Below are 27,448 nucleotides of genomic sequence, written 5' to 3' on the forward strand. Positions count from 1 at the left end.
GGGAGATTGGGATTACTGGTTTATTTCTTCAGAAGCTATATTAGGTTGGTGGGGCTTTTGTTTTGGTGCTAAAATATTTATACCAACAGACTAACTGTTCTGTTATGTTTTATATGTCGTTCAGTTGGTAGTGTTTTTCCTTGTGTTACCCCTCTGTTTCGAAAATGGTTTGATCTCATTGTATGTTTTCCTTTGTCTTGGTGGGTCAGTTTTGTCTGTTCAGTTTTAATTGAGTTTGTGTTGAGTTAACATAGCCTGAGTTCAGTTCGGTTTAGGTGACCTCTTATACGGGCCCAGAATTTGGCACATAATTTCTTTGTGTGCTAAATTTTGGGGTTTAAAAAAACCCTCCTTTTGAAAATCCGTCTGCAGTCTTGGAGCTCAGAGTGATCACTGCCCTAGAGAATAAAAAAAAACATTACATGAATTCTTTACAGGAGCACTGTACGATATTTCGAGCGCATCTATGATTCAGAAGTTGTCTGCACACGGCTCTCAACATGGAGTTGGCTGGGCCGACGGCTAGCAGCTAATGGTGCTAACAGCCTGAACAGTGCTAACAATAGCAAAAGTGCTAACAGTGTTAACCAAGCATGAACAGGAGTGTCGATAGAACACTTTATCGATAATGCCTTCCCAATATCAGTACCCATGTATGAGTGGAGTGCAGATTGGCAGCAATTTGCTCACCAATGGGATAAACACACCGTCTACCACAACAAAGAACAGGGAAGCTCGGATTACAACAGAAATAGAAGGAGCGTGACTCTATTCTTACTCAGGATGCCATTATTCCACTATATCTTCATATAGCAAATAATTGTTTGCTGCTTTATTAATGCTCTGAATATCGTACAGAGCTCCTTTAATTGTGAGGTTGTTCTAACATGTCAGGAAGCATCATGAACCTACAATGGTTCATGGATGAATGGTTCTCTGTGTTTTCAATGGACAACCTTTATGATTAATTGTGCACATCAACCTTTAGGACTTGGGAGCTCCTGGGTTCTAAACACATAACCTTGTTAAGCAGGCCCGCGACTGGGGCCGGCTGACCGAAACCCATCTCTGAAACCTTGTTACACTTGCTTTGATGCACAGCCCAGCTCACACAGGCTACATTCTGTAGCTAAATGATGTCACATGACAATCCTGATGATTAGAAACCTCTCTTTTTTAAATATGAGTGTGGATCTGTGTTCCTGATCTCTGCCGCTCAGATGGAAACATAATGCAATTTGCCACCTGTTACAAGTGCTGCGGCTTTATGAAAGCACCCCTGCACTTCCTCCTGTCATTTGTCTGACAGGACAGAGGTCATCTTCTGATGCGCGAGTCACGGTGGACAGGATGTTCTTTGATTTGTATTGAATGGATGATAACCCAATGACAATAGATGATGGCAAAAAACTAAACTACACATTATGCAGAGCTTTGGGGTCTGAATGGAGTTCTCAGTATTTCTTTTCATTGACTGGACCCATAAATACAATCCAGTGTCTAGGGGCCTGGATGGTTACCTAAAACGTCCCCAGTAAAATTAGGAGCAATTTGTCTCCAGTGTTAATTTAGTCCGTACAAGTACAGGATCACAAGGAGGTCAATATTTGATTATGTGAGATCATGTCAGAATTTTGGCTGTCTCCACTGTGTCCTCAACCCAATGGAAAGAGACACAACAGAAAGACACTGGGGACAAAACACCACACAGCACAGGCAACTGACCCTTTACTCAGTCCCGCCCCTGGACGCAGACTGGCCAATCATAACGTAGCATCAGGCTGGCTCAAACCAGCATCCGACAACAATACAGCTGACTTAAATGCAGTCGATTCAGATTTCCTTCATTTTCAGGCTGGTTTTGTGGATTTGGAGCTAAATGTTGTGCCTAGGGCATGTCTTGTATTAACGATACTCGTTACCTGGAGAGGTTGGAAAAAGACATAAGTTTCTTCCCTGTTCCAAAACCAAACTCACACCCTGAAAAGTGTAGGGTTAGCTAGCTAGCGACTGAAGATATAGCCTACTGAATGTATACACATGCTGTTTTTGCTTTTTAATGATTATAACAGTGAAACAAAGACCGACCCTGCTGTACAGGAACCAGTGAAGGGAAGCAGGGAAACTTTGCTGATATTCAACCAGCTGTGTGTCATCACATTGTGTGCAGATGAACATTGTTGTTTGACAATGTTCATCTGCACACACTGTGATGCCACACAGCTGGTTCAGTATCAGCAAAGTTTCCCTTTATATTCATTGTCTTGTGTGGCGATCAGCAGTGATGTGGTGGTTCACTTTTACACTGTGATCTGTAGCCTATAGTTCGGCTTTAGCTTCTAACTATCTTTATCTTTTTAACCTGTTGCTGCTGTCAGTTTGACATCCTGGATATATCCTTCAAACGCAGACTGTAGACCCCTCTGTCTGCTTCTCTCTGGAATTGCTTTTTCATTTTTCCAAAAACATGATATTGTTTCTTCAGAGAGTCACAGTGTGGGCTCCATGCTTACGCCGACAGCTTGATGAACCATCACAAAGGCTTTTACCAAAGGTACTATGAGTTAGACATGCCTCCAGGGGAAGTCCCAGTATTCTTCACATATACATAATTGCTATTTGTCAGACAACAGATAGCAGTACAACTAATTGTAGTGTTAAATGGTCATAATGGCAGCGGTGGGATTCGAACCCACGCCTCCAGAGAGACTGGAGCCTAAATCCAGCGCCTTAGACCGCTCGGCCACGCTACCGCACACATACTTCACTCAGACAACATCAGCTCCAAAGGCTACTCACCTGCAATGATTCCTCTCCTGTTGCTGTAGAGTCCAGCTCCAGACATCTCAACCTCTCCTCATAAAGTCCTCTGAACTCGTTTAGCAGCTGTTTAATGTTGTCTGTCTCAGTCTCTGGACCCTGGACGTCACCTCTCAGCTCCTCTCCTGAGGCAGAGGTCAAAGTATCACTTCCCTGTCCCGACAGCTTTGAGCTTTCACCTGACTCTGGTGGTGTTGTCTTGTGGCTCATGCTTGTGCCAGTTTTCAGCACGGCTCGAATAAAGTACCCGGACTAACGTTAGCTAACACTCATAATCACGGTTTGTCACTCTGGTTGAACGTTTGCCTGAAAGTTTATATTACCTGACAACTGTAGAGCGACACGGAAATACATTACATGGCATTTTGAGTGCGTGCGAGACATTATCTGTGTTACTTTGTGTGAATTACCGTGGCTTCACCAGCAACTTGGTCGCTATGTGCCGTTACTACAACGGAGGACTTTGAATGAGTTACATCCAGACAGACCGCCGCTTCCCCCTACAGTTTGCCGCTGCCTTGGCGCTGTGCGATCTGATTGGCTCCTTTGTGCAAATCGCCTGCTTAATCGTGACGTTACGGTACACCATTGGTGACTTTTCCTGAAGGGGCGGGGGTTAGTGCACAATGCGGAAATACAGATTGTTTTCGTCTTATCGGGGAGGACTGTCTTTTCCCCTGTAAAGAAATGGGTAAATATGTCTTCGTTATGTTGTTTAGCGAACATTCAAGTGTGCAGTATTTTCTCCCATACTCTGGTTTTCTCACAGAGAGCTCAAATGCGTCACGTCTGCTTCTTTTAAACGGACTCGTGGACTAATATCACCTCCGTGTTGCTGTCAGTGTTGTGTGTGTAAAGCGATATTTGTCCCCCTTAACTGCATGTATGCATTTAAAATCAAATCGATTGTTAATGCCAGTCGATGTGTGTGCTGCATACGCTTCAAACGACCGACTATCGTTACTGTGAATTAGTATTCATCACAAGTCATCTTCAGGTGTATTTACCAACTGCAACTTTGGATGGTAACCTTGTGGGTGTGTGTTCCCTCAAGAGTATGTTATACTGCTCCGCACATAATTCCATTATTCCCCTAAATAATCAGTGCCAGAGATCAAAACCTTCCACATTGAGATTCAAGGCAAAGTTGATCTTATTGATTTTCAAGAGACTACTCACTTCATTTCTCTCATCCCAATCATCACTGCTCTACTCTTATCTGTCTCTTGGTTATATCTCTCTTTTCCACTGGCTTTGACTGCACTGCTCCCGCACACTCTGCCAAAACCTAATCCCCACTGTGATTATCACATAATGCTTTTGCCTTATTATCAAAATGGAGCAGATTTGGGTTTTGTTGTTGTTAAAGACTGATGGGCACGGGCTTAAAAAATTAAGAGACAATGTCATTATGAGGCGAGCGTGGAGCGGCTGATTGCATGAGATTGAGGTGCAGGCGCGTGCCTCTGGAGCTAAACACTTAGTGTAATGAGTGTGTTTTTTAAGGGAGTCACTGAAGTTAAATTGGGCTGTGAGCTCACTCTGGGGTCATAAGGTCAGTTTATACAGTTTCCAGATGAAGGCAAGTGATAAAGGCAGCGGGGTTATCTGTGCACTTGGATTAGCTTTATAGTTTCTCTTGAAACAGAAGCAAAAATATATTCCACATACATTGCTGCATATTGTACCACTAATTGTTATTAGAGATGCACCGATCCAGCTTTTTCAGTTTCGATACTGATCCCGATGCTGTGGCTTTGAGCAACAGCCGACAGCCGATACCGATCCGATACCATGGTTGACCTAAAAAGTTAAATACCTTTACATGTGGAACAGAAAAGACTAGAGGCATCAGGCATTGGTGACTACACAGTTCTTTCCTAAGTGAAATACCTCCACACAGCAGCTTCTCTCCTTTGCTCCATGACATATGACGTAGCTCGTGTCGCAGTAGATTTAAAGGGAAAGGATCGCCTCAGGTATAGGCTGCATTTTCGATACCCAATCCATCTATTTTGATGATATCGGATATTCGATCCAGATATCAGATCGGTGCATCCCTAATTGTTATATTTATTATACACTGAGCAACAGTGTCAAAGCATTTTAATGTAAATTCAGAAGCTGCACAACGATCTAATTTATCTGTGAGACAACATAATTTTCACAGTGATTTTTGTCCATTTTTTTATTTCTGTCCTTCCAGTGCTACTCTATAATCCATGTTTACCAGCTTTACAAAGATGGATAAGAACTGGCACACAGTTTGTCAGCCAATTCCTTTTACAGCTGTTACAGAGAGGCCATTTAAAATGTCCTCATAACATTCAGTATGCTAAAGCAATTGTGTTAAAGTCAAGTCATGTTCAGGTTTCTCTTCCAAATTGAGATGAAAGTATAACATGCTGACATGTCGTTAAGGGTACAGTTTGAAGCGGCAGCAATCCTAATTCCCCAAACTGATGCATAGATACATATTAAGGGATATTTTAAGGGATATTTTTCGTTTTCTTAACCCTCTCATCCCGCAGTGGCCTTCACACTCTCATAGATTTTACATTAGCTTCACCTCAGTTTAGAATTTTCCACATTTTAATTGTTACACATACTAAAAAAGCAACCAAAATATTTTCATGCATGAAGCAGAGGCTAAAAAAAACGGTGCTAATCAAATATTCCTCAGTACAACATGTTATTTGCATGAGGTGAGGCCCGAGCGCTCTCTCAGTGACTCCTAAGAAAGACTTCAGTTCTCTCATTTATTAGCTGTTCCGCTTTTTCCCTTCCACGTTCATTGTGCCTCTCTGCCCTCTAAATGTTTCATTACTTTTTAAGTTGTTTTTTTGCAAACCCCTGTACTTATTACTCATACAGCCCCAGCATACTCAACCTTCCTACTCCTGAAATCAATTAATTCTCTTAAATAATTCACCTTCTGAGCAAACCAGATTAAGCAGAGCACATTTTTTTGTGTGTGTCAGATGTGCTGCTCTAACTGATGTGTATTTTTTTTTTTTGTGTTCAGGCATTAGCTTGGCCCTCACCCTATGGCTCGGAGGAGTCTTGGGTGATTACAGAAAGAGGAGAGCCTTGATAAAGCATTAGTGTGTGACGCACACACATACACACAGCCTGAAGACCCCTCTGTGCATTTGCACACATTCATATTTCATGAAACAGACTCATAACAATTAGTCTGGTTACCGCCTGGGTAATCTTCGCGTCCCCCTGTAATGCCTGCGGTCTGCTGTATGACATCACTCTCTTAAAAGTTCTAAATCTGACATTCTCATCCGTTTTCATAGTGAGGACATTAGAAGGCCATGGCTAATAGGCCCGCACTCGTTCCTGGCGAAAGAAGGGCAATAAAGTGAGGGAGTGGGAGAGAGGGGGGGAAAAAACGAGACTGGAGTGCTCAGAGAAATAGGTTTTATTCACCAGAGCTTTTACACAAATTAATTTACATGAGCGAGAGAAGAAAATGTAAAGTTGTAATCCATGCTTTGCCAATGCATAGCCTATTTCTCGCTACAAGCATCATAGTAAGCCAAGTGAACGTTTATGCATTATTTCAGCAAATATATTATGGTAACAACCATAGCTAAGTGCTCAGGAATTTGAGCCCTGCGCCACGCCAGGAGCTAAATCGAGACTTTTGGATGTACAGTTTCCAAACAGCAAGGAATGATAGCCTCGTGAGCAGCTTCACAGCACTTGTCCACTGCAGAAAAAGCAAAACGCAATCCCCTAGAGATACCCCACCTTCCCAGCATCCCCCAGTCTTTAGTCCCCCCCCTGCCCTAAACATCCTCATCCTCTCCCTAGACACCAAAGCCAAGGTCAAGAAGAAAGTGCAGCCTTCCTCTGTCTATAGGCTATTCCCTGGATGCCCGCACCTCAGTGTGGCTGAGCCGCATATGCTTCAGGAATGTTCCCTCCTCCTTTATTGTGACCGCCAGTCTCAAGGTCAGCTCCTAGGGAGAGGTTTGTGCTTATCTGTTTTTTCCCCTCCCTCATTTTTCTCCTTAGCTATCTTTGCCCCCAGTTTTTTTCCTTCCTTCACTGTATCAGTAGACAGTAGCTCAGAGCTCCCAGCTGGGGGTTTCATGACGTGTTGTCTGACGTGTCTGTCTTTTTTTTTTTTTTTTTTGTCTGTCTCTTTGTCTATCCATCTTTCTGTTGGGTAGCTGTCATTACAGCCCGTTGTCTAGTTTTCAGAGGACCTGGTGCAGCTGCGAGGCTTCAGTCTGATGCTCTGTACGCTTTTGTTGCCTCGTCTCTCCTTCCTCACGCTGGTCATGGCCCCTTTTGCCTTGAAGCGATGTTGCAGTGTGTTCCCTGTTAGATTGGATATTGTTGTTGTTGTTGTTGTTGTTGTTGTTGTTGTCTGTAAGCTATGGCAGTCAGCCTTGAGTCAGTGTGCTATCTTTGTCTGAACAAGATGCACAGGCTAAGGGAACAAGGGGAGGAGAAAAAAAACCTCTCATCTGACCTGAATCAAAATACCCTTTAATATTCCCAGGAAGATGTTTTTAAAGTATTTTATACAGCTCTGGTAGAAATGCCAGACCCCAGAACCCAGGCCCTGAATTTTCTGTTGATTTTCAGCGATCTCCTCTAACCTGCGTTCTGACTCTGCTGGTTGTCAGCTGCACACTCTCCAAGAGAGGGCATTTGTGTCTCCGTGTCGGCTGGTTGGCTGACCCACAAGAGAATTATCAAGTCAATATATCACACCAGGTGTGTGTGTGTTTGAGCGAATTCATCAGAGAAACAGTCCGCCTGGCTGCTTGTATCTGTGTATACTTCTTGTGTGCAAATGCTGTGGTGTCTGTCCTCGAACACACACACCTTGCCAGTGCTCTGTAAACACTGGCATTGACTGTGACTTTTGACTATTACATAAGGAACATGGATTTCCAGCTGTCCACGGTAAAAGCCCTGTAAATTCAAATGCTTAATTTTTATAGGCAGCCCGGCATTGACTGAAGTGTCTGCTTGTTATATATTTGGCAAGTGCTGCAAGTCTGAAGGGAAGCTGTCAATAGCAATCCCAGCTATTGATATGGCAGTGGGCAGGAGATGTTACTTGGCCCCCGACTCCGGCATCCCTCTGATCCCTCTACATCATAATTACATTAATATTGACAGACCCTTGACAATAGTCACATTACTATTGATAGGTGGCTGTCAATACCGTGTTTCCCCAAATAAAACATATTCATTCATAACTTGTAAACTGCTCGATAAAAGGCTTTGAAAAGAATATTGGACCCGGCCGGGTTTTGCTCTCCCGAGAGGGCTGCTGCTGTGACGGGGATTTCCACCACCTGGCTGTGTGTGTGCGTGTCTGTGTAACCATGGACTGATAGATTAATTTAGCTCTGTATTAGAGCTCTGCATAGATCAAGGCTACCCTTGACACAGACACACACACACACACACAGGCACATAATCTGCACATTTTCTCCCATCAAGGAAAAACTTTCAGATTAAGCTAAACAAATGGAGCCTGTTTATTGGTTACCATACACATTCAGACTACCTCTATTTTTTTTTTTTTTAAACCCAAACTCTACTTCCGTCACAGGCGAGGTTCTAGTCACTAAACATGGCAGCATTTCAAATGCAGCTCAATGAATTTGTCACACCTGCTTACTTCAGCGGGAATTCACTCTTTTTTCATTCATTTGCTAATTCTAACTTAGTTGGACGGTGTATCCTGGCTCTATTGAAACATCATGAATACACAGATGGTCCTGTGCGCCACAATAAACCCAAGCATTGCCACCGCATATTAGAATGTTTTTTTTTACCTCCTCGAGAAACGTCTAAAGTGACCATCATCTCTCTCTCTCTCTGTCAAAACTGCCATATTTACCCGGCTGAAATCTCTTTTAAAGCCTCGTGACAAATCCTGTTCAGCGAGACACAAAAGCCACTGTCAGAAAAAGGCCTCTCTGTCTCTCTCTCTCTCTCTCTCTCTCTCTGTGGGCCCCTTGCTCTGTCTCTCCGTGCGTTAGTTAGTCTCCCACTTCTTAAGCGTTTCATTTGAGGAAAGGGCAGATAAAACTGGGGGGGGGGGGACTGCAAGCAGTTTGGAAAACGTATGCAGCGCAAAATAGCCCAGACGTCACAATGGTGGGATCCCATATGGAGTCGACTCTAGGGGGGGGGAAATTGTTCCACATTTGGCAGATGTTTACGGTGTACCAGAGACTGTGCCGTTAGCCTAATCCCTAGTGATGTGATTTGTACACACACCCCTATCTCCAGAGGGAGCAGGCACCAAGAGCCCCTGGGCTTCGCCTCCTGTGTTTGTGTGTGTGTGTCTATGTGTGTGTATGTGTGTTGGATTGTGTTGTGTTTATACACTGGAGAGAGCAGTCTAAGACCCCCTGCTCCTCCGCAATGCGCAGCTCAAAGGTTGCATTAAGGACGGGTTTTACATGTGAAAAGTGATTTCCGTTCCTATGTATAAAGAGAAAATAACCTTCCTAACAGGATGGGCCTCACCTCCGGGGCCTCATTCCTCCCAAAAACCCAGTTGTCCTTTAAATAGTTGGTCATGTTTGTGACTTTAATAGATCAAGTATGGTGTTGCCTGTGCGTTAATAAGATATTTGATCATGTCAAGTTATGAGACGTATATGTACTAGATCTTGTTTATGTTAGTTTTGGCCGTCATTGGAGATCTTTCATTTGTTTAAAACCTGTCTGATCACTTCTGAAGTTTATTTTGTCAACAGTAAAGTTGGTGAATAAAGTATCATGGCCCAAACTAAAATGAAAATCCGATCCAGGCTGTAAATAGGTCTCGATCTCCTTGTATTTGTACATGATGTATAAACTCCAACATTGAAATCCACTTGTGAAAATCCTGAAAAATATTTTCAATGTCCATCCTTGTTGTTTACTTGTCTCCAGCAGGTCTTGAAAGTGAGGACAACCAAAGAAGGACAGCTGGAAGTTCTGGCCCCAAAACCGAAGCTGACCCGCAGACCCCGGTATTGCGCATCAGCCAGCTGGATGCCCTCGAGCTAGACACCGCCCTAGAGCAGCTGGTATGGACCCAGTTCTCCCAGTGCTTCCAGAACTTCCGCCCCGGCCTACTCACCCCGCTGGAGCCTGAACTGAGGGCTCTGCTCCATTTGCTCCTGTGGAGGTTTACACTTTATTCCAGCAGTGCCACAGTGGGCCAGTCTTTACTGAGCCTGCGCTACCACAACGTCCTGTCCTCGTCTCCTCGGTACAGACCTCTGTCTCGCAAGCAGAAGCTGGGTCTGGCCCTGCTCACTGCAGGTCCACGCTGGCTTCAGGAGCGCTCCCACAGCCTGCTGCTGTGCTTGGGATCAGGGGGGCCTGTCTCTGAAAGAGATGGCGGTTTACTCCAACAGGGTCTCCGCAAGTGCCTGACTCTTGTGTCTAGTATCACGCAGCTGGCAAGCCTCTTTAACTTCCTGGTGTTCCTAAGGAAAGGTCGCCATCCTGTCCTGGCTGAAAGGATTGTCGGAGCTCGGGCAGCTTTCAGCAAGCCCGACGTGGTCCGGGACATAACCTACCAGTACATGAACCGCGAGCTGCTGTGGCACGGCTTTGCCGAGTTCCTCATCTTTCTGCTACCGCTGATCAATACAAGGAAACTGAAGGCGATGGTGCTTTCAGTTGTTTTAGGGGGTGGAAGCGCCGACGGGGAGGGAGCGACGGAAGGGCAAGGGGTGTGGAAAGAGTGCGGACTGTGCGGAGAGTGGCCGACCATGCCTCACACGGCAGGCTGCCAACATGTTTTCTGCTACTACTGCATCAAGAGCCACAGCATCGCAGACCCTTACCTCACCTGCCCCAAATGTGGCGCAGAGGCAGGGCAGCCGGAGCCGGTCAAGATGGAGGTTGAGATGATTGGCAGGTGACGATGAGAAGAAGCTCCGTTTATTTTGTAATTGCAGGGATTTATTGAAATTATAATGGTGGTTATATCTTTATAGCCCTAACCCTAACCCTAAAAAAAGACAATGGTTTAATAGTCCCCGTTAAGTCATGAGTTAGTCTATGACTTGACTCCAGTCTTCATGATGTCTGTGTCTTTTCTGAACACACATAGACCTGCTATGTTTAATATATGTGTGCATATATTGACAATCCTCTGCCCCTTCTCCGTTTCTCCGGCTGGACTTTGGACAGAACTATTTGTCTTTGGTGCACTGGACAGACTACAGAGAACCACACAGAGCATATATTTGATGAGTGAACGTGTTGATTTATGCTCCAAATTGGCTGTGTGTTAGCACGTGTATGCGTGTGTGTATGTGTGTGTGTGTGTGTGTGTTTGTTGAAATGGGAATATTTGTTCTGATGAAAAATGCAGAAAGTCAGCTGAATAAATAATGGGAGGAATTTCTGATGCCTCTCATCATGGCCAAATTAGCATTTGTTGTGTATTTTGTGCCTAAATTGTATTTCAACATCATTAAAATTGATAGAGTGCTACCTCTTGGGTGTTTATTTAGTTAAGTGGAGGAGAGAGAGATGAGGGAAAGTTATAACAATCAGCACACTTCTCTCTAGACAGGCCCGGTCGTTCTAACTCCCATTATCCGTTTTCACAGCACCCCAACATGCTCAAGATCAAGGGGGCAGCCGGGGGCTTGGATTGACTCTCACACACACACACACATGCACACACACACTTGACAGCCAGCCTCTCTTTTCCCTTGGCCTTTCTCTCTTTTGCTGCCTTTCCATCTCTCTCCCTCTGTAATCTCCAGGGCCCTCGCCCCTATAAGACTGTAGTAAACTGTACCAAAACCCTGGCAGTCGTCTCCTTCCTCGCAGGCGAATTACTCTCTAATCCCTGTAATGAGTCCAAAGATGCTTATTTATGCTGGAGTTAACCTCCACCAGTGAGCCCAGCCCGGGGCCAAACGCACCCCAGCTGAGTGAAGCCTTTCCTGGGCTGACAAGAGAAGAGCGGGGTGGGGTTGGAGTGGGGGGCTACCTCCCACCTCTTCTTCCCTCCCCCTTCCTCCCCTCTCCCGCTCTGATCACTAGGGCTTAATTGCTGATTGCCGAGACGATCAATCGGAACTGCAGGCGTGATAGAAAGCCTATTGCGGAGAGCTGGTCTCAGATCTACTGGCTCAGACAGACGTACACACATTTGCACTCAGATGAGGTTAGTGTTTCTGTTGAGCAGAGAGGAAAGCGTGGTATATTTGTCCTCATGAGGTGCATGAATGCCCCGAAGAATACTGGGAAGGTGTACTGGCAGGGCTGATCTTAAATAATTGATGCTACTGACCGATGTGATCTTCGAAAGAGCATATGTGCGAGGGTATATGTCCTTGGTGGTAATGCAAGGCCAAAATTAATGAATTGTACAGTTTAAACACACAGAAGTATTGAAATAGCCCCTCGTTTGATTAAAAGAAAACGTACACCTTGAGGCGGAGGTTGCAATCCGAGACGATGATTGGTTTGACATTATGTAAAGAGCGTAGGTCTTACCGTGTGGATACTGGAAGGTCCTCTCACATCAAGGACATTTTGACTAATGAATCCTATAGCAATGCATACACAGCCAGAGACCTGGAAGACTGTTTGTCAATATTTTATGCACTACATTACATTAATGTACAGCGAGTCCCAGAAGGCGAGATTAAAGAGATGTTCGAGATTAAGGATGCATATACCGCAATGCCGCCGGGACGTGTCATTGTTTTAACATTCAGGCAGACTTACAATCCAAACCTTTTTGCAGATATTACTCGACAACTCCAAGTGAAGTCCCCAATCCCCCTGGAAAGAGAACAGATAAAGAAGAAACAGTGCATTAAAGTCTATTAATTGAGTTAGGCCATGGATTGAATTAGTTGGAAGTTGGAACAGGGCTCTGGACTTAAGGAAGGTAGCTAGGGCTCCGTTAAGCCTATCTGTCTTTGGATCTTTTCTAATTCACAGGCTCCGTGTGGAGAAGAAAAAGAGGAAGAAGCCCAGATTCCCAGCGGCTATGCAAAGCAATCTGCCCATTCACACGCAGCCATTTAGGGAGCAAATTGGCCCTGTGCCCCCTCTGACGAAGGTTTTAAGAGAAAGGGAATTAGGGCGTTGAATCCCTAACTAGATCTCCTTCTTTGATGAGCCTCTTTATCCGCCTGTCCCTCATCTCCATTTCTTTGATGTGAGGCGTTGATTTTCCTGATTAAATAGTTTTTAAAGTAAAAAGCTCTTCTCTTGGCTCAGTAATACTGGGTACTTTACTGTACCTATTGTAGGTTCGTTTGTGTGTGCTTGCTCGGTGAATGGTCCATCTGTGGTATTCTTTAATTGGAACAGAGCCCTTGGCTTGCAGATAATAATAAGGATAGTACAATAGCTTTGATTCGTACATGCATATTTTTCTCTGAGAAAGAATGTTATCATTTAAGCTTATGCCCGGCTTTTACCTCTTCATTTGAAATGGCTAGAAGGACTCCGAAAGCCCTATGCATTGCTAATGAAATTAAAGAGTAAAAACACCTGTGCTTTTTCACTTCAACAAAATTCCATCTCTGATCCTTTTGCTCATGAGTGTAAGCTTTTACCTCCTTTTCAACAGGTAAGGGAATTACACCTCTCTGGTAAATGGGGGAGATATTTCTAACAACTGACATCACTTTCAAAGAGTGAATGACATTATTTTCGTGCCAAGAAAAGATGAAACAAAAAAACGCACCATTTATTTGCTGACACGTCAGAGGAGTTTTGACACCTGTATATGTACTTTTTTTCTTGTGGCATGTCCAACGTGTCAATAGGTTTTACAAGCATCCCTCATATTTCATCTATTCAATAAAAGACATGCCAAACATAAAACACCAAAATTCCTCCAAGGTAGTGAAATCCTAGGTGTGCTGGAGTTCAGGGCTGCAGCCGCTGCAGGTACCTGTGTTATGAGAGTTCTTTCAACACCTGCCGGGCTTTGGATACCACCGGGCCCAATTATCTTCGTCTGCCTCCTCTTCTTAACCACCCCTTCAGTCTAACAGGTCAGGGGGACAATCAATCACTCCTAAAATAAGGAAGTAATTTCCTCAGCTTTTATCGTGGTGTTGAGGTTTTGTCTGGTTGCATTTCGCACCTTGAGAGAAGATGGAGCAGCTCGGGTTGGGGAGTATACAGAATTTGGCCTTTCCTTCTTTGTTCTCAAGACCCAGGATAATTTGGGATCTATATGAGATCTATATGTTCACCTCAATATGCGTAGTTTGGAAGAGCAAACGCAGAGATCAAGAAAATACAGTAACAAGTCCTGTATCTTATGATGCACGTCGATAAAGGTCACGCTACTGTATAACTTAAAAAAGTTTCGATGTGGGCTGCATCCTCCTCCTCCACATCAGAAACAAAGATATCCCTAATAGCGTGCATGCAGACAGACACAGACGTGGAGGAGAGATTCATATAAAGAATATATTGTATTTCTTGTTATATTGCTATCTATTTATCTATCCACCTTCAGAAACCATTTTTAAAATGGTGGATCTTTATATGCTGCTGTTCATACTGTACTGTATAGTCAATCCACTTTTAAGATATTCTACAACCTGACATGCGTCTTTGCAGATTATTTTCCCGTCTCTTTGTTGCACGACGACTGGACATGTGAGGAATCCAAGACTGCATCAAATGAAAACACCAAACAGACACCAGCGGTGAATTTTATATTTCACATCCTCTTACGCTAACACGGGGCTAAAGAGATGGAAGCAAACTTTACCTGACCTGTCCTCTGATTGGATGAGCGAGGACAGGAGTAGCGAGGGGATTGGACAAACGACCAGAGGGCATCATGGGGGATTATACACAGGTGTGTTGTGGTGAGCCTGGGGTTAGATCTGCCAAAGCCAAGCCTGTTTGTGTGTGTGTGTGTGTGTGTGTGTGTGTGTGTGTGTGTGTGTGTGTGTGTGTGTGTGTGTGTGTGCATCCTCCAGTCTGTGCGTGTGTTTAGCCATCTCAGTCCTCTTCCTACTGATGTCTAGAACAGACTAAATGAGCAATAATCTGCACACATCCCTCCAGATGTCCCAGTGAATTTCCTGTGGCTTAAGGCGCCAGCTGAGCTCTTTGAAAGTTTCGATAACTTCTGCAAATGTGATTGAACCTCTGCTTGTTCAGGAATGTGGTGCAGGACACAATGTGCTTATTCCTATTTCCCCTCAAAGAGATGAAAAAAGGAGGCATGTGCTTGGCTCCGGTGCAAGTACACCTTTTGGTACAATATAGTCTTATGCACTTTTTAAGAGGATTGTTAGAGAAAGATGTTTGATGTGCGGTGTACAAGCTTATAAACTTTTTGAAGTTGAACCATTTTACAGTCTGTTCAGTGTAATAATTGAGGCTATTGAATGTATTTTAAGATGAATATCATATCATGTACTTGTCTGCAGTTTTATAACGCACACATTGATATATGTCATGAAAAAATCTCTTTTTCTTTAGCTCTTTTTGTGCTAACAGTATTGTGTATGGATATTTAGTTTTATATTGTTGAAGCCCAGGCTATAATCTCATTTCCATAAATATGTACTGTTGTTGGAGGGGAGAAAAAGCCTCTGATCATTGTGCAATCAACCAGAAGTTGTCAGCAACAACAGAGGAAGATAGTGGAGTCGAACAGAGCTTTATTCCCCATCATCTGTCAATCAATGCTACTACAAGGCCCTCAATCCTCACAAGCAACCAAAAACAAGCAGGAGCACATGTAAAGTGACATGAATATTTGATAACGTCTCGCCAATCTTGCCGCCATTGCTTCATTTCATTGACAAAATCTAATATTTCCCATCGCAGAACCAAGCTGAGCACAAAAATATGTAGGAATGTAAAACAGAAACACAATAATGTCTGCGGATGGAAGGAATTTTCAATAAAGCAGCCTCACGTGGGCACAGAGAGCAGCATCAACCTTGCATGTAAAGATAATATAGAGTTTCAGTCGGGGAAAGGTAACAAGAGGAATTTCTAAATTACACGTGTAGGCAACACACCGAACAATGAAAACAGCAGGCAGAAAAAGCCTAACCCTGTTAAGTATGAGGCTGCCGGGTAATGACAATGTATTTGTACATTTCAGCATCTTGGAATCTCCGGCTTGCTGGCGAAGGAAGAAATATAATTTTTTTGGTTGCCATGGATACCTGTGTGTGAAGGTTTTGCTGTGAGTCTCGACTCCTCCAGGAGATCAGTGAACCGCATGTGTCAACCGGCATTAACCTGCTCAGTCCAACAGATGCGCGGAGACACACATGCACAAGAAAGAATAACAAACACACACAAACATGCGCATTAACCTTCTCATCTCGACGCAGAGTGCAGTGCAAACTGAGCTGCAGCCTCTAAACACACAAACACACAGTTGCGAGTGGAGCTGCGCATTGTCTGTGCTGATATACTCTTGAGTGAACATGGAGCTGTACCCTGAAGAAAAAACTTTGATTATGATGTTGTTCTGTTGTACTACATGAGGTCTAAACCTCCACTGTGGAGTTTTTAAACAGACAAAAGTTCTGCCTCTAAAAATCTGATGCTGTACACTTTCTGTATGTGGTGTAGTTAAATTTTCTCCAGTGTAGCGCCATGTCTTCATATAATGTGTTCCCCTAATTTTTGGTTGAGGTTAAGATATGATTTTAGATGCATTTTCACCCACTCTCACTCAATTCATAAACCAGACTGAGAGGATTTTTCCATCCATGTCAACTAAGTGATGCATCTATATTCCTGCAGCACCCACCAAATTCATATATATGCATGCTATAACTGACCCTGTCAGGGCAGGGTCGAGTATAGTGTGGCATAATATACAAAACACAGCCTGTGACTGTTGCTCTGCCTCACGTGTCTTTCTATTTCCTTACATAATTTCAGCTAAATCCTTCAAATATAACCAATTTTGTAAATCATCCGTTTTTTTCAAGGTTAAAGCTTTTGTGGTTTGGCGAAAGTGGAGTGCCCTCCTCTGGGAAGCAATTCCAGATTGTTTAAAGGGGAACTATTATGTTCATTTTCAGGTTCATACTTGTATTTTGGGTTTCTACTAGAACATTTTGCTTAATGTTCAAAAAACACTTTATTTTTCTCAAACTGTCCGCCTGAATCGAAGCACTAATTATAATATATTTATTAAAAATATAAAGTAAAAGAAACCCCTGCTTTCTACAACTTGCAACCACACAAATAAACATTGGCAAATGTAATCAGAATCATAAATAAACATAACAAATTGCCCTTATTATTGCTACTGGCTCTAGTTTTATGGTGAACAGCAGTTTGTGTGCATGTGGTGACGCCGTACCCCAGCAGAAACCACTGCTCGACTTCTGTAGTTTCTTTTTATTTCATTGCTTTCAAATGTATTTAAAAGTGGAAAACATGAATGTAGTATGAACATTACATATACCATTGTTGACTGTTTTTGTTAAGTGTTAGTATGCCATCAAAAAGGTCATAAAAAGTCATAGGGCAGTACGTCATGAAATAAAGTCATTAAAAATGTCACGGTATAACGTGTCATGAAAAGTCAGTGTGTGCACGTCTCCTTTGTGGCCCTCAATCATATCCTGGCACCCTGATGATAGTCAAGGTCTGAAACATTTGCTGCTTTTTTAAATAACTTTTTATTATTTTGAATAAATGTTCTGAATAAACTGACATTTTTTGGCATTGATCTCAACCTGTGAACCTTTGTGGGGCCTTTTTTTTTCCAGCTCAGTTGTATCAGTGTGCGGATATCTCTTCTGCCGTCCTTTCTTGGTTGTCCATCGTACCGATGCACCCGAGATAAAGAATCAGAATCAGAATCAGAATTTTATTGCCAAGTAGATTTTCACATACAAGGAATTTGGCTTAGTGTATTGGTGCATAACAAAGAATATAAAATGTATAAAAAAAAATATAGAGTAATTAGAAGCATAAGAATAAAAGAGAAATACTATAAACAATTAAATATAAAATCTGAAAGCAAATAACAATAATAATAGTAATATAAAAAAATAAAAAATAAAAAAAATAATATATTAAAAAATAAATAAATAAATCAAAAAAATAAAAGCCCTATGTCCCTAAAATGGCGCTCATAAAAACTTAGAGAACCCTAGTCTAAGATTTTTGTTTCATAGCGCTCTAAAATGGTCAATTTAGCAGTAAAGTTTCTAAAAATTTCTCCTGGGGTTTGTTCCCCTTAGACCCCACTGGAGAGTCGGGTTGCAGAAGGTGTTGATTGAAAACACCCCCCCCCCCACCCCGAGTGTTAAATAGGTGATTACGGCCCTGGCCTGAGGAACCTGCGTTCACTTTACCCTCTGTCTAAAACACCTGAAAAAGCCCAGTCTGCTCTGTTTGGTCGGCGTTTTCGGGTCTTCGGCATTTGCACTCTGAGCGTCTCTGCATCGTCATTGCAGCGAGGGAATAACTGTAACATAGTGTAGCAGCATTTTAGGTGGAAAAATCAACAGATAAGTTTTAATAGAGATACGTTCCAAAAATTGGGGAGAAATAAAGATGACTAATTTTCCTTACATTAGCATGGAGCTACATGAAGCAGTGTACATAATGCAAACACTTACCAACATTGTAACATTATACATATATGACAGGCAATAAGGAAAAGCACAATAAGTCCTCTTCAATAACTAGACAAATTTATACAGAGAAAAAAAAGGACATAAATTTAAGTCCCATATTCTCTGAAATTCTAACCAAGAATCAGCTCTCTGGCATTTTCATAGTCTCTGTTTTCATCCTCTTCACAAACATGCCAGACTTTTTCTCTGTAGGGCCCCTAACTGACACTCTGGGCTCGTTGTCAAGTATTATGTTCTCAAGTGTTTGTGCTTGTCTTCTGCGCCAAGCTGCTGGAGTCCTCACTGCCCCATCCACAAAGGCCTACACAACATTTCAGCAGTCATATCTCTGCTTGTCTATCTGGGAGCCCGGCGTGTTTTCCCTCAAAGTCAAATTAAAAAGGTATGCCAGAAAAGAGAGCGTATCTGCAATTCAGAACACATTTTTCTATCAGACAGGAGATATATTGCCGACTAAGTATTGTCAGATGTTGGCAAATTCCACATATTTTTCATATCCGGCCCCCTGAAACTTGGGGCCGCTTCAAGACTCAAGGCACATCATCGACAAAGACTCTGTTTGACCTTAGGAGCGCAGGCAGAAATGAACCAAATATCCATTCTGTTTTCTACAAAAATATTTTCTCTGATATAAATGCAATATCACCGGCCATAAATCATTTAGGAATTCATTTGGAAATCATTTGAAAAACACATTTATTTGTGGGGTGTTCATCAATAAACGTGGCTCCCGTGGAAAGTTTTATTTATATATTCATGCATTCAATAGATTCAGTTATTCATGTATTCACTCATTCACAAGGCCTAGTCAGTGGCTATGCGTCAGGCCCCTGTGTGTGTGCGTTTATGTGTGTGTGTGACCTGCGGCGTAGTCCTGCTATGCTGCGGGCTAGTGCTGTTCCCCAGGGGGCTCTCATCTTTTACTGAGCCCTGACAGAAGATGGAGGCTGGGAGAGGGGTCCGCTGCATTAAAAAGCCTTTACCTAGCTCTGATTTATCACCCCTGCCTCACACATACACACGCACACACACACCATCACACGCGCACACGAACCCGCCTGCCAACCCCACGCCATCTCACCATTCCTCGCCGCAGCTCGACTCTACACTCTATCAAACACACAGACATATAGATGCACGCGCACGCACACACAAGACTCAAACGGACACACATTCACACACCATCAAACACATACTCGTTCCATCATAAGATGGCTGCCTCGGAGAAAGAGTGAGGGAGCGAGGCGCCGCACTGCACCGCAGTGGTGATTTTGCATTTTAATGGTACCCCTCCTCTCTTCCCTTCAGCCCCTCTTTCCCCCCTCAGTTGGTAATTCTGGTGTGTCGCAGGCAGGCAGGCGGCAAGCCACCGGCTACCTCACCACAGGAAGACAGAGCGACACAATTACAGGACAGCATTTCCTGGGTACGTCACCTGCAAACGGCTGCATTTGAATGTGACAGTCACTGAGGAGGTGAGGGAGGAGACCGGGGGAAGATGGGTATTTGTGTGCGTGTGTGTGCACTGTGGGAGGAAATAGATTGTCATTACGCCACAACAAGCAGCAGTCCTAGAGGACAGCCACTGAACACACATACACTATATGAACCTTTAATTGCACATGAACACACACACACACAGACAAGAAAGAGAAAACACACTATACATACACACGCTCACAAAATTCAAATCGTACACACCCTAAACAAAGGTGAACGTCCGTTTTAAAATGCATCGCCGCAAATACAAAAACACACACACACATACACGAGGCTGTCAACAGCACACGCAGGGAGAACACAGCACTTTGTCCTTGAGAGGGTCCAAGACTTGGTAATCATATTCATTCATTCATTCATACATATGGGTGGAATACATTTGCTCCATCTCCGCTCGAGTTATTGCATGAGTGCTGATAAAAACTGGAAGCAAAGGGAGAAAAAAAGACACAGGGAATGAATTTAATCGCTGAAAAAAAACCTTTATTTCCAACACACATTAATACAAGTTGACTGCACAGGAAGTTGTATGTTTAGCATTACTAATTTGTGTCATTGTAGTCTTTTATGCAACTGATGCTCGGTCATGATACACCAAGTGGAATCAGGAGTGTCTTTTGCATGAGAGTGAGCGGTATTTGATCTTTAAATGGTCATATGTGTCCTTTAATATGACAAAATATATAACTAAGCAGGTTAATCTGCTTGTTCACACCTGCAAACTGTTGCAAGATTAGTTTCAAAAATGCAACACTGCCTTCATTAAGATGTGTTTTATAATTACTTTTACAACATATATCACCTCTCTGCATATCATCCTTAAAGATGACATTTATAAGAAATCAATATCAGGTGCATTTGATGTGTGTATCCGTGCTGAAGGGTGTCATGTCTCCGTTGAGGGCGACACAACCAGGGCAGCACGTAAAACATTTTGGGGAACTGCGAAGCTGTGAAGAGCTCAGCAGAGAGAGAGTTGGAACAAAATGCTAAAAGTGAGGCCTCTTTTATTTTCAAGTCTTGTCTTGTAAATGCTTGTAAATGAGTGTAGAGGATGTCTTACAGCTTGTGTGCATGTGTGTGTGTGATCCGAGCAGGCGAGCATCTGACGCACTGTGGTGTGAAATTTAGACCCTTTGTGTGCACATGTTAGCCAATGCTACCCTTAGATGCTGGAATAATAATGTAAGCAAGCTTCTCCTCCTTCATTCACAGTGCGTGTGTGTGTGTGTGTGTGTGGCTACATGTATGTGTATGTGGAAGCAGAGGAGGAGAAGAGATTGCTGGTAATGGAATAATTTCTCACCTCTTCTAATAGAGGTTGCTGGTGTTAAAGAAAAGATGATAATAACACTGTTCAGGCTGAAAATGGGAATAATTTTCTTTGTTTAACTAGTTTACAGTTAGATGTTCATGATCTGTGCATGTGTGTGTGTGTGTGTGTGTGTGTGGGGCTAATATGCCTGGCATATGAAGTCATTTGTTTTTAAAAGCAGTAACATTTTGCAAGTAATCTGCGTGTGTGCGTTGAGGAAATGGAGGGTGAGAGGAAGGCTGCTGCAGCTGTTGCCTCCGAAACCATAATTCATTGTTGGGAATGCTACAATCTAGATTACATCTCATGCAGCTTAAAAGTGTATTTCCCCATAAACAGCAATCTACGGCTCGTAAAAATTAATTCTGCTCCGGCATTAACAACCAACCTCGTCCTCTCACCCCTTGCATATGTGTGTGTATATATATCTATATGTGTGTGTATACATGTATTTGTCCGTATGGCATAAACAATCCCCGACTCCTGTCAGGAACACAGAGTGATCCATCAGCTTCTCCACAGAAAACCAATTTCACTGGAGATGTTCAGTTTTTCACAGACACACACCACCTATCCTCGCAGTGAGAGAGAGGAGGGGTAAAGGACACACACACACACACACACACACACATGCACAGAATAGGGGAAGATAAAGAAAGAGGCAAAAGAATGGTGAGGAAATTGAACAGAGAGGAGAAAGAAACGTGAAGCAAAATTGAAAGGGAAGGATGGGGGGAATAAGAGAAAATAAGAAAAGCCCCATCTTGCTGTGTTTAATAGGACACACTGTTATTTGCTGTCTCATCAGTTCAATACAGTGCGTAAAAGAAATGCTCATCTGTTGCCCTACACTCGTATGTATGCACTCGGAGTTGACACATAGTGACTGTCAAACAGGCTTTATGTGACTGCTCCGAAAAACAGTATCAGTCTCTACACACTGATGTTTGTGATAAAAAAAAAAAAAAGCTTGAAGTGTGGAATTATGAGCGAGGAGCAAGGCATGCAGTGGCGGCCCAGTTTTGCCGCGCAGAAGCGGGCAGATGACAACATAATTACAGAGTCATCTCGTGATTAAACAAACAATGCATGTCGTCTCCTCCTAAGGTCCCTGTTTCTGGCGTCCTTTGTTTCCATGCATGTGTTTTTCACTGAGCGGCGGTGTTGCATGTGCTCTTGCTCATGGGCGGGAAAAGGAGGTGAATGTATGCATGTATGTGTGAACTTTATGTGGGCACACACACACACACACACACACACACACAGAGCCAGACGGAAATATTGTATGCAGACAAACAGGCAACGGACGGCGGGCTAATGTATCTTTGCAGTAATGGGCTTAAGTTAAAACAAGATGAGAAAGGCCTTCATTTTAGAGGAGCTGCATTGCTACTAATGACTAGAGGGCCTCCAACTGCCATCTCAGCCTATTATAACTTAGAGATGGCTCTTCTGTGTTTTTAAAGATGAATGCAAATTAAAAAGCATTAGGCTACATTCATTTGCGGTCTTTGGCATATAGGCCACTTTTGGTCCGAGGGCCACTTAAGGATGCCTTATTTCTTCAAATGACCTTGAAATCAAAGAAAGAGCAAGTTTTAATGATTTAGAGGGCTCTTAAAGACTCGAAAGGAAAAGCAATACAGGGCCTCATTAAAATTTTCATTTAAACATTAAAAAAGCTTTTTGTTACAAATGTTCCTGCCAGGATGCTGAGTTGATACACAAAGAGGATCGTAAGAATGCACCAGCATCTGAGCCAAATTGATGTCAATGCATCTCCTCATCCCCTCATCAGTGATTCTATAAATTACAAGGCATGCTTATTTGGCTGCTTTATAATTTTCTTTGCGGGACCCAGGCTTGTGTGTGTGATAAACGACGAGCTGTGGAGCATTGTGATTTGGTGCAAGGCCTGTGAATGACCTGGGGAATGCGGCGTGTCACTTTATATTTAGCTTCTATTTCCTCACCGCCTGCTCTTCCGCTGCACATGGTATGATTTCAGTTTGCGAGTGTATGTGTGTGTACGTGAACAAAGAGTGAGACATATCCCATCACCCCCTAAAATTCCTTCATTCCCTCCTCCATTGCTCCCTTATTTCCCCAACGACTCAGCTCGCCTTGTAAAAACCTCAGCCCGGCCTGCTCAGCGCCCTTTAAAATGTAAAGCAATATTACGAAGCCTGACACTTTGATCTCTGTTACTATGGTATTGTTTCAGGGGTCCAGTGAATGTAAAGAAAGCCGGGGCTGCCCAGAGGTAAATGGGTGTGTGCCAGGATATTCACTTTACACGCTGGTTTTCACACTCAAGGAAAATATGTAAGAAATTAAGAAGGAATATTGTTTGTTTGTCAGCTTGTAGCACCCCCGCCGCACGTAAAGAGCCGATAATGTCACGTGTCAGTTCAGAGGAGGACCCTAAAAAAAGGTGAGCTTACCAGTTAAAGCAAGCAACTAAAAGTCCAAATGAAAGCAGAACTAAAAACCAAACTGAAAACCAACCGGGAAAACACGATGAACGGGCACGAGCACAGGCACACCCACAGAATGCACCCAAAATGAACAACAGACGAACTGACATTGCAGGCTACCCTACAGGTTACGCAGTGTAATGCCAAAAAGGCTAGAAAAGTGGCCGAAAATCCACTGAAGAAGATCTTCTGATGTGACTAACAGGCCTACTGAATTTATTTAGTCATAACCGAGTCCTTGATTACTACCATCTCTGTATTTGAGTCTCTGCAGTCTGTATGTTATACGGAAATTTATTTCGTTCACTCACAAAACAACCCTATACATGGGATTTAGATCTTAGATCTACAGACTATGACAGCATTTACGATGACTGAATGATTGTAATTGTCGCCTAAACTTTTCCATGGCGGTCTCTGCCCTCGCAGACTTCACGTGGTGATGGTGAACTCGTCACAGTACGTAAGACTCAAGTCCGCAAGGGCTCTGTCTGCAAGTCCAGAGGGTGGACATTTGGATTCAGCCATAATTAGGCAAACCTGTTTACACTATCTTTGATTCAACTGCTGAGCATCTACTCCAACATGCCAGGCAGACCAACTATAACCAAAAGAAAACATCACACATACATGCACACTCCTTCCCAACAGGCTTCCCCCAACCCCAAATGGATCCCTTACAGACTCCTTAAGGGCTAAGGGCAAGAAATGGAATTGGTCCTAGGTCTGTAAGGGCTTAGGGATTGAGTCAACAAGTCTGTAAGGGATCCATTTGGGATTGGGGGATTGTGGCATTTATACACCTTGATTGATAATGTGTTAATTGAACTAAAACATTGGACTGAATCAATACTTAAGCCGACATCTAACACTGTTAATGTCAGGGACCTGGGCCTGGTGAAACAGGAGAAAGGCAACCTTTTCATACAAGTGTTTAAACATTATAAATGCCAAACAAAAAAAAAAAGAAAGAAAGAGGAATGTGTTTTTCAGTTTTTGGCGTGTGGATCCAGAACCTCCGTAACTTCACCTCTCGTGTGTTTAGTTATTTACAGCCCTGACAACAAAAAGCCTTGAACTGTTCTGCAAACTACACAGCACCCTTTGTGTCACAGGCAAAACAGGAAATCAGGCTTTTGTCCGCTCGAGATGGCATCAAAAAACACCTTGTTTCATCTGTCTTAAGCAATCCCATCTTGACGCCTTCACACGTCCCCATGTGGGGCTGTGCCGCTCCTCAGAACAGATTGGGAAACAGCACAAACGATCTGCCGGGGAAGTCCCAGCGGGCTGCCATAACATGCTCGTTTGCCGACGTACCTCTGTTGCACAGAGCCCATGTTTGATTTCTCTCAGGTCGCCCCTCCTTTTTCTTTCTCTCCTGCTCTCACTCTCACTTCACTTCTATCACTTGCTCATTTTGCTGTCTGTATCACCTACTTTCTTTCTTTCCCTCTGTCCCTGACACACCGTCTCTGTCAGCCTGTTGGCCTGTCTGTCTGCGTCTCTTTTTCCTTTCCTCTGGGGCCTTCCTCCTTTTCTCCCTCTCACCTCCTCCTCCTCCTCTTTCACTTTAGAATGCGTGTTAGTTGGCTGTGTGTCTTGTAGAAATGCCAGCAGTGATTGTATCCTTCATCCACAATGCAATGATAAGGCAGGTGTACTCCTGCCCCCTCCATTTTCCTCACCTTCCCTCTCTCCTTTTGTACCTCAGAAATTAGGTATTGCAGCAGCAAACACTAAAAGCAGGCCAAAAGAAAGATATATAGAAAAAAGATTAGATTGCTTTTTTCATGTTAGTTTGTGTGTGGCCTTTGTTGACACCTGGGCAGATCCGGAGAAAACGCGGTTAATGTTTATTTCCCATCTTAAAGGATGCATCACTACGAGAATTGTGGCTTTTGTCGCCTATTGCTGTGTCCTCTTCCCCCACTGATGCAGTGCTGCCAACAAACAATATTTATCTCCCCATTTACTAAAAAAGCACACTGAATTTCCTCCTGGGGGTAAAAAGTAGCAAAGTTTTGCAGAATCAGTTGCTGGATGAGTTGAAAAGTTGCATTACACCTGTTAGCAGAAAAAAACAACAGGTTCCGCTTTGGCGCATACCCCCAAATACAGCCAGCAATAAATAATGAGATTTCATGTTGAGTATTTGTGCACGGGGGACAATGGCTTCCTGATTTCTCAGGTGTAATGCTTTGGTGGATGAATCGCAGGTGTAGGAGATATTGTGTGGTGGATGGAACACAGGTGCCGGAGTTATTTCCGGTCTGCGCCGTTAATCACCAAAGCTGAAGCTGAAATATGGCTTGCATTTTAGCGGTTTTAAAATAGAGTTCCCTTGACGGCATATACTTAGGTGGAGAAATAATAATAATAAGGGCAAGATAAAGTCAAGAGACTGTGAGAATGTTTCACATGAATATGTGCCGCAAAATGTGTTCTGTTTTATCAGCGAATGTGGACTCAAAGTCTGTAAGATAATAGAAACTAAAAAGGATCTGATGCCGTCTGCCTGATAGCAATAATTTGACAGTTTCAATTCCTATGCAGCAATCAGGGCTTTGATGTAAGGAGCTGATTAATAACTAACTTCACCAATCCCTGTTAAAGGATTTTTATGTGCGTATGCAGCCTTCTAAGTAAGGAGAACAAATGAGCGAGGACAAGCAAAGTCCATCATTTTCCACAAAGCAGGTTAACTTTTTTTGTAGGGCCAGAAACGCATTAAAGAGACATGAAACATTTGTGTAATTGCACTGCTGATTGAACTCCACATTGATATGTTGTAAATAAACAGAAACACAAGACGATGGGCGTTGTTGTCCGAAAACATGCTGTCAGTCTTCCTGTTGTGGCCCCTGGAAGAGTCATAATGTGACAAAGGTTTACATCAGAAACAGACTGTCTAAATATCTGATTATAAGCTGTTTATCCTCGTTAAATGATGACAGCATAGTAACGCCAATACGCAAGTGGCCTCAGATGTGATGTTGGTCAATATCTATTGACAGACAAATCATTGTTGTTGTTCTTTCGTTTCGTCATTGTCCAGGCCCAATGCATGAGGGGCTAAACTGGGAGTGAATGTGATTGGATTTTCAGTCTCCGTCATTAAATTCCCATGCGGGGAATACTAATTCCAGTATTTAGTGCGGTGATGCTAGGGCTTGCTTTCATCTTAAACTGATTCCAGTCTAATTAGATTGGGCATGTGGGGGGTGGTGGATGTATCCGTCTGGACTAATCCCTGCCTCTCTGTCCCAAACATTGTATTATCCAGAGAAAATCCATTGGCTGCAGGCTATTCAAAGGCAGATCTGCCTGAACTGCAGCCTCTGTACTGTATCATCTGGAAAGCTGTGGCTAGAAGGGTGCACTGTGCAGTGAGGGTGGAACCTAATGGTCATGAGTGATGTATGGGTTGCAGAAAACGCCATTTAGAATTTACAGTAAACCTTTTATCGTGTATTCAGGGCAAGACCGCTCACTGCTGCGGCCTCTTTAGCAAAGCTGTGTCTGAACTACTATGAACTACTCTTCTCTTCAGAGGGGCCTTTTTATTCTAGGACAGTGCAGTTAGGTAACAAGATTGGGTGGCCTCCTGAAATACGGTCAGATCGAAATGGTTCTTTTTTTTTTTTTTTAAAAAATGTTATATTTTGTTTGACCTATAAACAGCAGTTTCAGTGGATATGAGTCAGGATTGGCAA

At 43.2% G+C, this 27,448-nt stretch overlaps 2 protein-coding genes and 1 non-coding gene across 5 annotated transcripts in view; 1 reads left to right on the forward strand and 2 right to left on the reverse strand.

Moving 5' to 3' along the window:
* The window catches only part of LOC125882294 (trichohyalin-like), a 118,227-nt gene extending 115,197 nt beyond the window's left edge, over nucleotides 1–3,030 (reverse strand). Inside the window, exon 1 of the mRNA XM_049566083.1 lies at nucleotides 2,800–3,030. Within this exon, the coding sequence (XP_049422040.1) occupies nucleotides 2,800–3,030 (231 nt within the window). The remainder of the gene's footprint in view (nucleotides 1–2,799) is intronic.
* Nucleotides 2,672–2,753, reverse strand: trnal-uag (transfer RNA leucine (anticodon UAG)). Its single transcript has one exon. It is a non-coding gene; the product is annotated as a tRNA-Leu (tRNA).
* A 429-nt stretch (nucleotides 3,031–3,459) lies between the features above and the next one.
* Nucleotides 3,460–11,244, forward strand: pex2 (peroxisomal biogenesis factor 2). 3 transcript variants are annotated; one of them, XM_049565879.1, is made up of 3 exons: nucleotides 3,472–3,511; nucleotides 6,646–6,804; nucleotides 9,748–11,244. In XM_049565879.1, exons 1-3 carry the CDS (start codon nucleotides 3,508–3,510, stop codon nucleotides 10,728–10,730), a joined length of 1,146 nt encoding a protein of 381 aa, XP_049421836.1. In that variant the 5' UTR covers nucleotides 3,472–3,507; the 3' UTR covers nucleotides 10,731–11,244. The 3 variants fall into 3 exon arrangements, with proteins under 3 accessions (XP_049421837.1, XP_049421838.1, XP_049421836.1); XM_049565880.1 differs by lacking the exon at nucleotides 6,646–6,804 and having other exon boundaries at nucleotides 3,460–3,511; XM_049565881.1 differs by lacking the exon at nucleotides 6,646–6,804 and having other exon boundaries at nucleotides 3,470–3,511; nucleotides 9,751–11,244.
* The last annotated feature ends 16,204 nt before the right edge of the window (nucleotides 11,245–27,448 follow it).

The sequence above is a fragment of the Epinephelus fuscoguttatus genome, linkage group LG21 (assembly GCF_011397635.1).
Source record: "Epinephelus fuscoguttatus linkage group LG21, E.fuscoguttatus.final_Chr_v1".
Taxonomy (NCBI): Eukaryota; Metazoa; Chordata; class Actinopteri; order Perciformes; family Serranidae; genus Epinephelus; species Epinephelus fuscoguttatus.

Excerpts from the sequence above, each read along its gene's own strand:
- pex2 (XM_049565879.1), top strand. Across the intron at positions 6,805-9,747 it reads AGGTCAGCTCCTAGGGAGAG|CAGGTCTTGAAAGTGAGGAC; the intron begins GTTTGTGCTTAT and ends ACTTGTCTCCAG.